At 29.1% G+C, this 12,908-nt stretch overlaps 1 protein-coding gene across 1 annotated transcript; it reads left to right on the top strand.

Moving 5' to 3' along the window:
• Positions 1-3,166: 3,166 nt before the first annotated feature.
• Positions 3,167-12,420, top strand: LOC122270077 (NGFI-A-binding protein 1-like; the record flags this gene model as incomplete). Its single annotated transcript, XM_071180992.1, is given in 5 exon segments — positions 3,167-3,284; positions 4,027-4,232; positions 5,124-5,200; positions 7,923-7,933; positions 7,936-12,420. Coding segments are annotated over 5 exon segments (1,279 nt in total), but the record flags the coding sequence as incomplete, so codon positions are not given.
• Positions 12,421-12,908: the final 488 nt, after the last annotated feature.

The following is a 12,908-nucleotide window of genomic DNA, read 5'->3' as shown; positions in this document are numbered from 1 at the left end:
TGTATTGCATATTTTTCATTTGTTTTTATTTACTTATTTATTTAGTTATTGTAAGAATTATTAATAAGGGTAGGTACAAAATTACTGGTAATACTACCTTATCTAAGTATTCATTAAGTTAGTATCAACGCCTAGTACGGTACGGGAGATTAAGGTAAGAAGAATGATTGTGTTCCAAGCGTGAATGAGTTGGGTGTGAAGCACACTTAATTTTTATTTTTATAAATTGATAAAATCGTCTATTTCGTCTCTGTAAATATATTTTATATTACAGTTAGATAATTTCACATTGTTTGTATGAAAGATGTATTAGAGCATTTTAATCTTCCTTTTTTCATGAATACTTATATTACTCCGTATTTTAAACTAAAAGAACACGGGGTGCATAAAATTGATTTTCCTTTAAAATTGTATTAATAGAGCATGACACAATTTTTTTTACTTTTTGCAAATTTTGTTCATAAAAATCAGTTACGATGACGTTTTTTTTCTTCTATTTTCATACAAATTCTTTATTTTCTTTGTAAAATGTTTAAAATGTAAAGTTTAATGCGTTTTATAAAACAATTATTCTTCAAAAATAAAATTTGAAAATAAATTTTCCAAAGCATTCTCTCCAAATTAAACCGTCGTCTAAACTACGGAAAAAACCTATTAATCTAAAAAAAATCTTATACTCCTCTTAAATATGAAATTAAAAGGTATTTATAAGTCTTTAAATAAAAATAATAAAAACTAACATTTTATTTCCCGAGAAACCTAGCTCGTGTATATGAAAAAAAAATTATTTTTAAAATTAGAAATATGTTTGACATGTTTTAAAAGAGGGCACATTAAAATTAAAATGCAAGTATTATTTTTGTAAACAACATTTATTTAAAAATAATTTATCCTAGCCGCAAAAAAAATATCCTGTCAATCCATGTGTTGAAATCGAAATCAGCTGCATTTAATTAATATTTTCATTACAATAAATTTACGAACTTACAAAAGAATACATAATAAAAGAAAATATAGTATTTATTTCTCAGAAGTAAACTTTCTTTAGCTGCGATAGAACATTATAATTGATACTTTTCTTTTAAAAATAATCTTAGCTTCTCTGAAAACTTATGAATGCAATTTATAAGAAATATAATAACTAATATATGTAATTCAAAATGTTTCTTAATTTTATAAAACTAGTTTTATGTTTTTACTAAACTTTTAAAAATCGATATAAATATTTTTGCCACTATCTGAATTATATTTAGTATTATTTATTCTCATAATATGGTAATTATTGATAAAGTAAAAAAAATACTATATTATTGCATAGCTGCCAACTGACCAGAAGTTTTCGGATTTGTTCCTAATTTTTAAATCAAATCTGAAAATCTGATATTTTTATTAAAAAAATCCGAATTTTTGTAAAATTGCAGTATTTTTGCTTTTAAACCAATCCCTTGTTCTGATCGCTGTAATCGCGCTTCCTGTGATTATTGTGCAGAAGTAATTTTTAGTAGCTTTTTATTGGAAAATACTATTCCAATAGCTGTTGCTGATCATTTCACTAAATTGAATCTTAAACAACTATTATTATTTTTTTTAATGTATTGTAGTATTTAGCACTTGCATCAGAAATATTTGTCTATGATGTAGTTTAATATTTATCTGTGTTTTATAATTTGGAGAAGAATAATTACATATTAATAGGTAATGGTTGTTTTTAAACTATTATACCAGTATTCTTAATTAAAAAATATTAAAAATTTCCCTTAAAAGATAGTGTTTATAATTTTCTTTACTAATTTACATAAGATATTTAAGTATATGTCTATTAATGTTATTATTTATTAGTTAAATATTTGTCTTACTCTCGTAATTGGCGCGTATAATTGTGTCGCATATAGTGTTCCTAATTTTTTATTCCTAAGATTGGCAGCTGTGCTATTGAATACTAGCATTTTATATCTATCTAACAATAATTTAAATACTATTGGTATTGCATACTTACGCAATCTGTTCTCGTCGTTTTATATTCTTTTTTGTTTATTTCACTTATTTATTTTTTACTTATATAAAAACCTTCCCGTCTATCTTCTGCCCAAATGAAAAAGTTATAAATTTTAGATCTTCTTTATTTTTATTAATAGATTAAAAAAACTAACTAAATTATCCGTTCAGGGAAAAAAAACTCTTTTTGATTGATATTAATTGCTCAAATAATAATTAGATCGTTAGAGTATAATTGGATGATATTTGGATAAATATGCTCCATTGTAATAAACCTTACATTCAATCCTCAAATAAAAAAAAACAAGCATAATAATTCTTTTTTCTCTCATGTCCCTTGAAAATAGTATATATATTCATAAAAGCGTTGTAACAAAGACATGGAATGAAAAGTTTACCCAGATATCAGTGACATATGATAAAAAAAAAATTTACTAATATAGTAAAATTATAGAAAATTGCAATTTTAATGTTATCAAACTAACATTTTAGTTAAATCAATGGATTATAAGCACTTAATATTATTTAGTTTAATACGCATTTATACTTTCAGACATTTTATGAAAAATTCATTTATATAATTTGTTATAAACTGCAAGAAATAAATTTAATAATTATTTTTATACTTATAAGCAATATTTGTTGATTTTTATAATCTAGTTTTATTTATGAGATTATGAATAATATGAGCTGATAACATGCTAAAATTAATTGTTTTATTCGAAATCAAATTTTTCAATTGAAATTCAAGTGAATTGCCGGTATTGATTTAAAGATTATTGATTGACTGGCTGTCATTAATTTAGATATTATTATTATAAAATTATTTTGAAATCAATATTCACAATTTTTTAATTTTTTTTTATTTTCGATCAAAAAAAGATACCTTTTCCTTGTCTAGATTTAAATTTGAGGTTTAGATGTTAGATCTAAGATTTTGTTAAATTAAAGATTTTGTTGCTTTTTATTAACGGGGTTGAAGATTTAAAATAGTTATCACAAATTTTCCCGTACAGTCATATCTAATGTGCAATTTTTGGATATTTTATGTGCCTTTTAACAACTCTTTTTAAATTAAAGAGAGAAATTACTTTTTTTTAAATAAAATTTAGTTTTTTTTAATTTTATTATTTTAAAAATTATTTAGCAAAAATACTATTTTCATTTATAGGTCGCAGCTCTACAACAAGTCTTTCGACGAAGAATCTTGTAAAAGATCGCGATTAGATGCCAGTCCTGGTCAAGCTGGTGAAAAGTCTCAACTGGATGAAGAACGAAAGAAAAGACAGGTGTGAATTACACATATTGTACTTTAAAAAATTGTTTTTAAACTTATTTATAAATCGAACTCTTGAGTGCCGCCACTTAAGTTGCAGCCGGATGTTACTTTAAAATAAATTTGCTTGAGAATTTAGTCTTTTAAATTAAGAAAACTAATAATTGCTGTTCAAAAGGATAATTTGATAAAAATTATGCTTTTAATTTTTAATTAGATAAATAATATAATTATTTATTTAATTAAAAATTAAAAAAACTTGTTTAATTTATTGAAAATATTTTAATTGGCATTAGTTTTTTTCTTTTTTTTTTATTTTCTTTTTTTACTTTTCGCACATATTTTTTTAAACTGTTGATAAGTAAGTAGTTTAATGAATTTTTGACAATTTTAATTTTCAATGAAGATTTCAGTATAAATAAAATCAAATTTATTAACTATACTATCATATATTTCTTTTTGTTCAATTTAAAATAAATTGCATACGAATTGAATCATATAATATAATGTTGCTAAGTATTATTCAATGTAAATAATAAATGTTTCTAATTACGTAGGATTATTTTAATACCTGGAAAAAATCTTTCTATCTATTCAGCAAACAATTTCTCTCTCTCTTTTTTTTTTTTTTTTTTTTTTTTTTTTTGTAATTTTACGCAGAACAATGTGTTACAGAAACCTAATTAAGATCTAAAAAGTAGTTTTATATTGTTAAGTTTAAAATGTTATTGCATTTTAAATTTTTTATTTTGCAGGAACGTCTTGAAACTATTTCTGAACAATTGAAATTGTTGGGAAGTCAACAAGAAGAACTAAAAAATAGACTTCAACAGGCTCGGGAAGCCCAGAATTATGCTGTTATTACTCACCTGCAATCGCAGCTTGAGCAAATTTCAGCTCAACAGATGCAGCTCATTAATGATCAAAGTGATTTAAACAAGCAGCTTAGACGGATAGAAAGGTTAGCTTATCTCATTATTAGCCCTGAGAATCTTTATTGTCTATTCAACATAAGTAAACTATTAACCTTTAAGAATTCATTTCGTGTGTCATTGTGCTGACGAATTGTTGACGCGAAGCTTTTTTCTTGCTTACTGTTAACTTCCTCGAACGCATTCGTACATAATTCCTATACACGTTCCTCATTTGACTTTCATTTGTCTTTTTACGGTTGACGAGCTATATATATATATATTGTACATTTACTATAGATACAATATTATAATAAGCAATTATTTTTGTTAAGTGAACCAATCCTCTAGCCGTCGAGCTAACAATGGGAGGTTTTGGTGGTTTTCCTCTCCATGTAATGCGAATGCGGATTAATTCCATCAAAAAGTTCTCAATGAAAGCTTGTTTGTCTCAATTCTTGATTCAGGAGTTTCCATGTTTCTTCTGGGTTAAGTTAGAAATTACAAGGCCACGGATTTAAACATTGATATCCGTAAACTCAAAATTGGGTCAGCTGTTCAACGCTAGTTATGAAATATATTAAGTGGACCAATAATTTTTGTTAAGTTTTCCTATAATGGATTCGTACCCTCATTTGGCCTTTATCTGTCTTCTTAAGATGGACGAGCTATATTTTCTATATTTACTTTTGACCCGATATAACCAATTATTTATATTAACTGGACCACTAAGAATGGTTTTGTATATAATTAGTTTTTATTGCTAGCAATTTAATTTGCAAGTTAAAGTTTTATTGCAAAAAATTAGTTTGAAATACACTGTCTGATCATTGTAAAAATACTTATCGCTTTCTTATTTCACCAAAAATATATTTTGACTTCTTAAGCTTACCTTCATTGAATGTATGAAACATTACTTCATAAAATATATTCTTATATAGGTATTACCTTGGAGGAAAAGGATGTGGAAGATTATCTTCATGTTCTGATCCAGATAAAATAGATAATGATGACACAGGTATGATTTTAAAAATTATTCTATAAAAGCAGAAATATTTTGAGGATAACTCATTCTTTTGACTCTGAATGTGAATAGAATTTTCTAATAAATTTATTATGCATGCAATTATTATTTTTTTTCTTTTTATTACCAACTTTTATAGTTTTTTTATAGCATCTTATCCTCATATTATATGTATGTATATATATATATATATGTATATATATATATATATACCCAATTAAAAATGAATAAAAACCTGCCAAAGAGTCAATATTATTTTCTTGAAACATTTGAAAGCTTGATTTGAGATATGAAATTGAATGTTATAGATATTTTTTTTAAATTTTAAAGTAAAATATTTTCTTTAAAATTCACTGGGATTATTTTAAAAATTTTGAATTGTTTTGCAATTTTTTTTTCTTTTCTTGCTTAATTATTGATACGATTTTTAATTTAAAAAATCGTAACATAACTTGCCTTAATTTAATCTTTTCTATATAAAATTTTCTTATTGTAAGTTTCAAAAAAATTATATATTTCAAATCTGACTTGTCTTTAAATTTTTCAAAACAGTAATAATTTATTTCACTCTCATATTAACTTCCTTTACCTAACTATCAGGTGTAAAGAGGAGTAATTTGCAGATAGTGTGTAAATTAAAAAAATGAAAAACCCTGCATAGTGTTTGATCTAATGATTAGATTTTCACATAGCAGAACTCAACTCTTAATGGTTTGAGAGCAAACTTATTAGTGCAGACGATATTTTAAGTTAGGAAATTGGACACAAAAGCGCACTTTCTCGGAATATGCATGCTTTTTTTCTAATGGATTCTTATTCTTTACTTAAAAAAGGAGAGAGAGACTCACAATCCGAAAAAAAATAGTTTGGTCAGGAGAGTTTAAACACCTATAATGTTAATTTTACTTATTGCGTATTTCGCAATATCTCAAAAATTATTTTAACAAATAGAAAAAAAAATCTTCAAAGTTTTTTTAACGAATCGCATAGGGGTTTGAAAAATTCACGTTACAACTTTTATTTCAATAAAACAGTTCAGTTGATGTGGTAAAGAAAAAGGACTGCAGGACAAGAACTTACTTCATGCATTGATAAAAATAATTATCAGGAGTTCATTTGTCTTCTGGGTTGGTCTAAAAACATTAGTAAGGTTGAAAGATTTCCCCAACTTCTCAAAGTTGGGACTCTCTTACAAGATTTAAAATTATCTCATGGCACCCCTGTCATAATATTTATCTGCCGTATAATATTTATTACTTAGATATACATAACATATGTTTGATATGTGTAAGTAAAAACAGATTACTATTAAAGCATTCTCGCAACTGCAAATTGTAGGCCAGGTGGTTCATGGAGGTTAAGACTCCATATTGATTTTGCTGATATGGTAAGCATTGCGCACAAGCCGCCTTTACTTCCCAGACAAACTGGTACTCATGTATCTAAAGCTAGTTGAGCTTCAAAAAACCACTCAGGATCGAACCCCAGTACTTCGTAATGACTGCTCAGTGCTTTTAGCCACTAAGCCACCATGGCTCACTATAAAGTCGGCATCATGGCTCACTATAAATGGACTGCTAATCCATTGGGCTCTGCCCGCGTGGGTTCGAATCCAATCCTTGTCGGCTTTGATTATGGAGCCACGATGGCTCATGGGATAGAGCGTTCGCCTTCCAATGAGGTGAACCGGGGTTCGATCCCGGTAATGGCTGGTCGATACGAATTTCGCATCCGGCTTGCACCGACCACAGTGCTACGCAAAATGTCTTTAGTGGTAAACACATCATGGTTTGGACTCATCTTGTTATCAGATTAACTGTGTATGAATTTTGAGGTTTTCCTCTCCATATAACTCTTTTAGTCATGAAGTCCTCATTAGAGATAAATTTGTCTCAGTGATCTGGGTATTTCCTTGTCTTCCGGATCAGATCTAGACAAGCTGCTGAAAACTAAACTAAACTCAGCGGCGCGACAGCCTATAGAAGGCCAAGGCCTACTGTTCCCATCTCAGTTTTCTTGACCGTGGGCTCTGGGATGCAGGAGCAGATGTTTCGATTAGGTGGTACCTGTGGCACGACAGCGCGAAGCGCTACCAATGAGCCACCGGGGGTCAGACAAGCTGCTAGATAGGTTCATTTTTTACTTTTTGTGATCCCATTGGCTTGAAACTAAAATTAATGATGTAGTGTAAGATTTTATTTAATTATTAAGTTTTTTTTGTGAGCCAGTTATATTGAGAAAACGCTGGGAATCACATAAATGACTGCTAAGGGATAGAGGTTATTTGGTTTCAGATTCCTGTTGCTTTTTTAGTTACTGAGAAGTTATAGATTATGCTGACGTTATTGAAATATTTTAATCACTTTTTTACAGACTCCGTGCAGCATTTTATGTTAGAAAATAGTTATTAATTATTAATACAAATGAATGTTTAACTCTGAGATCTTTAAAAAACACTTTAACTTTATTTTGTTCATTGATTTTTTATTGAATAATTAAACAAATTTTAATAACGAATTATTAAATGATTCAGAAAATATAAGAAGTTTGTGGGAAACTTTTAACGCTTATTATGTTTAGTGCTTACTTTTAGCTCTACATTTACCAATTAAATTAATAAAACTTATTAAAATTATTTTTTTTCGTTCATCTAATTTATGTTATTTTTTTTCTCTTTAACTTCTGCCGATACATAACTTTTTTTCTTACATTTCAGATTCACAATTCTCTCTGCATATAGTAATGCTTCTTCTCCTACTCTAAGTCATGATGCTCATGATTCACCATCCCAAGATTCAAATCAATCTGTACATACAACGGATGTTTTTGGAACTATGAAAATGGTGAAGAAAACCAGTGTTCAAATTACTAAACAATTAGTTCAAGAAACTTTAATGGATGAAGGCCTAAGAGTTGTTAAAGAAATAATGAAAGAAGAGAATGAAATCTCAGCCCTTGCTCCACCTAATGTAAGTCCTCCACGCAATAACAGCATCAATGTTACTTCAAATGGTCCTACTCCTAATGTTTCAAACAGTTCCAAACCCGAAACTGGGAGTCGCCCTCGAGGTCGACCTCCTAGGCTTGATAGAGACTATTCAATATCAACAGCTTCTGCCACTGGTGGTGGATCTAGAGCTCCCACTCCTATGAGCCATCCACCACCAGCATCTACTCCTTCTCCTTCCACAACAAACAACTCTAATAGTAATAATGGAGGAAGTGCTCCTACATCATCACCATCTGCTCAAAATGGACGTAGTATGTCATCTGCTATGAATGGTCCATCATGCCCTTCTGAATCCCACAACAACAATGGTAGTTCTAGCATCCCAATCAGTGCCTCGTCTCATTCTGTGGATGGATTTGCAATGCCCATGACGAATGGAACAAATGGTCTTAACCATCATCATCATCACCAGCATCATCATCAACATGGTTCTGGAGGTAGTAATTCACCTGTTGTTGATATAACTTCTTCTCCTGAACCTATCGGGAAAGGAACTTCCAACAGTTTGAATGCCCTTCTTGCCTTTTCCCAAAAAGGAATCAAACAAGAGCCCTCCTCTCCTAATAATGCTTATAAAATTGACTGAGGCCTTCAGTATTAAAAAGCTATAACCAAACTATTGACTGTCGTGTAGATAAGTCTTTTTAACAAAGATTTTTATTTCTTTCTTATATATATTCTGTTACTTCTTCCAAACACTTAATTACGTTTTATAATTTTAGCTTTGTTATTTTTATTGCTTCTGTACAATACTGTTGATTCCCATTCTTTCTATCCAATTGACAGGATAGAATACTTTTCTATTTCTACTACAAAAGTATTTACTAGTTACTGGCATAACTAAAACTTTTAAATGAAAAATATTGTTGCTCTAATACAACTGAAGGTTTAATCCATTCCATTGGTGCAGTATAAAAATATAAATGTGCAATAACCTGTTGTTAAAAGTCCTTCCATTCTTGGACTTGGGCCAAAAACTAAATGATAAAAGGGATTTCAAATCTTGACTGAATTATATCTGTGATTATTTGTTCTTCAATCCGTGAGTATACGTTTTAGCAATTCAGTACTGACCTGGTCAGTAATCTTGCAATGTGCCGTGAATTCTGTGTGTGCATGTTGCGTTATGGAAGTCCTAGACGTCCAAATTTGCCTAGTCCTATGTGACCAGCGCAATTCTTGTCTGATTTTATTCTAATAAAAGACAGACGTTAAATTTTTGATGGATCTTTCACTTAAAGAGAGCCTCCTAAGGTGGTGCTCAGCAGGAGATTCCCAACAAACTCTCCTCTTATTCAGTAGTTTTTAAAACTAAAAGGTCTACTTGAATGATAAAAGTTTGGGAATGTGTATAGTATGAAGTGCAGAATGAGCTTAATCTTTGTAAATCACTCAAAATAATCTCCTGCTCATGAAATGGAAAACATTCTTTAAAAAAAAAAACTCCGCCAAATGTGAGTTTAACAGAAAAAGTTCAAATTTTCTGTTCCTTTTTTTCATCTTTGTTCAAAAAGGATGATGTAAATGTATAGCTATATATAGGGGGAAAATATAATATTGATGTTCTACAGAGATCTGCAATATCATCATACCAGGCTTGTTTCAAATATCTCTAATTGCAGTTATTTATATGTCATGTATAAACTTTTAATAACAGTGGATGAAGATATTGAAATTTGAACTGAACTTGTATAAGAGGAACTGACATGGGAACAATGAAACCATCTTAGCTGACAGAAAACAACAATCAGTGCATTTAGTGATATGATGCCAAAATTGTACTTGAGAAAGTGATGTTCCATCTTAGTTTTCTAAATTAAGAGTTGTGTGATGTGATAAAATGTGATAGTGTTTACACCCTTAAATGTTATGCACAGATAGCTACCAAAGTCTCAATCGCATAAGACTTAATCATCCAGCATTCTTAAAGCTTCGAGCGCTGAAAACTAGTCTTCAATTGAAGAAAAACAAATCAAATCTTTTGATATAAAAATGCACTTCACCCTATTATCAGTTAACTGACCAAGCTGCTTGGAGTGCAAAACACTCAAATGTGTTTTATTTTCACTTCATGCTACTTGGTGCATTTTTTAAGAAAATTAGATTATTTTGATTTTAGTTTGAGATATTTCTTTTTGAAAATAAACATTTAAATTTCATAGTGCTGATAGCCTTGAACATCAGCTAGCGAAAATATTTCTTTAGCTGATTCAAAATCAGTTCGAAATATTCATCGATTCTAAATCAGGCTACAAGCACTATTAAATCTACACATTTACTCAATAGAATTTTAAGTTGTATTAAAATATTTTGTACCATCCTATATTTTATGAATATAATCACTTAAATGCAATATTGAAAACACTAGCACTGCTCGCACTACAATAAATCTTAGGCGAATAGAAGTGAGTAGTGTGTTAGTGTTGTTTTTATTGTATATCATTCAATGTTCAAGGCTATATTGGTGTGCATTTCTTCAAATATTGCTTATATATACCTAAATTTATGTTGCTCTGAATGCCTTAAATGTGGCTTTGTTCTTCCTGTTTAAAACAGGTTTATCTTTATTTAAGTTTGTAAATAGTATGTGGACTATAAATATCTAACACAAGAGAAATTAGTTTAATGAATATAAACTGAATGTTTATAATGATCATTTCATTAGTAAACATTTTGCATGATTTTAAGGAATATTTTTATTCTATGTAAATTCCCTATTATATAGAAATTTATTGAGAAAACTTATTCACATTTCATACATTAAACAAGCTGATTTTTTCCAAGTAGATTTTAAAATATTTACTCTCGTTAAGTTTTTGGAAAGGTACGAAGAACTGACTTTAATTTTATTTATTATGAAATTGTATGAGGCTATTCTTTAATTTTATTCTTATCAACCTGAACCTCATTTCTGTGTGCAATAAAATTATCATGAATTGGTGTAGTGTTAAATATAAAAAGAATTATTCTATTTTCGAAAATTTATATGCATTATAGGTTAATAAACAGAAACTTAACTATCCTATTGAGTCTTTCGTGCAATAATTGTCCTCATAAAATTTATTGTTAATTATTTAATTTTACAAAATTTAGATTGGAAGAAAGATTCACTGTTATGTTTTTAATTTTTATTTTATATGTTGTTTTTTTTTCTTCTTTCATTACTTCTACAGGCATAAGTAGATTTTCCTTTTTAATAAAAAATAATTTAAAATTCTGAAATTAGCATAACTTAGGTTAATCTGTGAGGAATAAAAATGTTATGAAGTTATACATATATCATTGTAATACTTTCATAAATCATGATTTATTAACCAATTTGCAATAAAAATTACATGATACTGTACTGTTTTTGTATATATATGTTATTTACATTTTGTGACATAATAAATTATTCAATCTTAAAAGTAAGGTTGTATTATGCAGTATTGTTGTTATAGAAATAAGCAGCCTTTTTATAATGTCAGTGAAGATAAAAATGTCCCATCTATCTTTCCCAAGGTGTACCAGGCTGTATATTCATGACTTGGATTATAAAAGTCAATTTGTTTTCCCCGTGTAAAGAGACTTTTGCAATAGTCAGTCGAATGCTAATTTTTTTCATACTATAAATTTTTTTTCTATTGTATTTTATTTATCTATCAGTTTTGAACTTATGTTATGTTGCCATGTTTAAAGAATTATTTATAGTTAAATGCAATGTTTCAGCTGAAAAATGAAGAGAAAAGAATTGTCGCTATGTTGAAAAGTATTGTTGGGCAAACTTTTTTTTTTATCTTTAGAAACATCAAAAGCTGTTCCACGATTAATAAATCAATTGAACTAAATTTATCCGTTTAAATTATGATTTTGTATATAAATAGTTTTCCATATGATGAATGAAAAGCATTGCAAAAATTCATTCAGTAAGTCACACATTTTAAAAAAAATTTCCAAAATTATCCACTTAATTTACCTGTTTGGTATTTGTACTATAATAAATTTACACTTTTTGAATTAAAAGTAGAAAACGCAATCGCCGAACATTATGTAAATTTTATAACAGACATTTTCACTCTTCATTTTTCAAAGTTTCCTATCCTAGTCTCTAATTTTGATGGAAACTTCGCTGTTGACATTGCAATTACAGTGCGATTGAGGTGTATTTTTGTCAAGAGTGTTCCTGTTTTGGCTGTCATATCTGAATAAAATTCAATTCCCCTTCTGTCTAAGTAACTTCTTTTTGTTATTATTCTCAATTTCTTTCTTTACACCATCCACACTAAGTATTAATTTATGACTAAATTAAAACTGCAACATGTCCCGCAGTGAACTGATCGTTAAGACACGGTTCCCAGCAGATTACCGAAGTCAAGCATCACTGGCTGCGGTCAGTGTGCGGGTGGGTGACCACTTGAAACAGTCTGCTTAGGGACCGAGGGTGTGCGGTATTGGTCCTCGTTAAACTGTGCTACCGTAACGTGCTCGACTTCGCGTGCAGGTCGTTGGGCTTCCGAAGCGGGGTGCCATCCCCTCTGCAGAGGATCAAAATTGTGATGGCATGTCTTCGGATCATCCTCAGGGATGTTTCCCAGACCGTCGCCAATGGCCCATTGTGCAGCTCTAGTGCGACGTAAATAAACTACAATAAAACTGCAACATCATACAAGATTTGTGAGAAAAAATTTATTTCATTTTGCTAAGAGCAACGAT

Source organism: Parasteatoda tepidariorum, chromosome 5, assembly GCF_043381705.1.
Source record: "Parasteatoda tepidariorum isolate YZ-2023 chromosome 5, CAS_Ptep_4.0, whole genome shotgun sequence".
NCBI lineage: Eukaryota > Metazoa > Arthropoda > Arachnida > Araneae > Theridiidae > Parasteatoda > Parasteatoda tepidariorum.
Note: the sequence above shows the minus strand (reverse complement) of the source record. Positions and strands in the feature narration are given on the sequence as shown.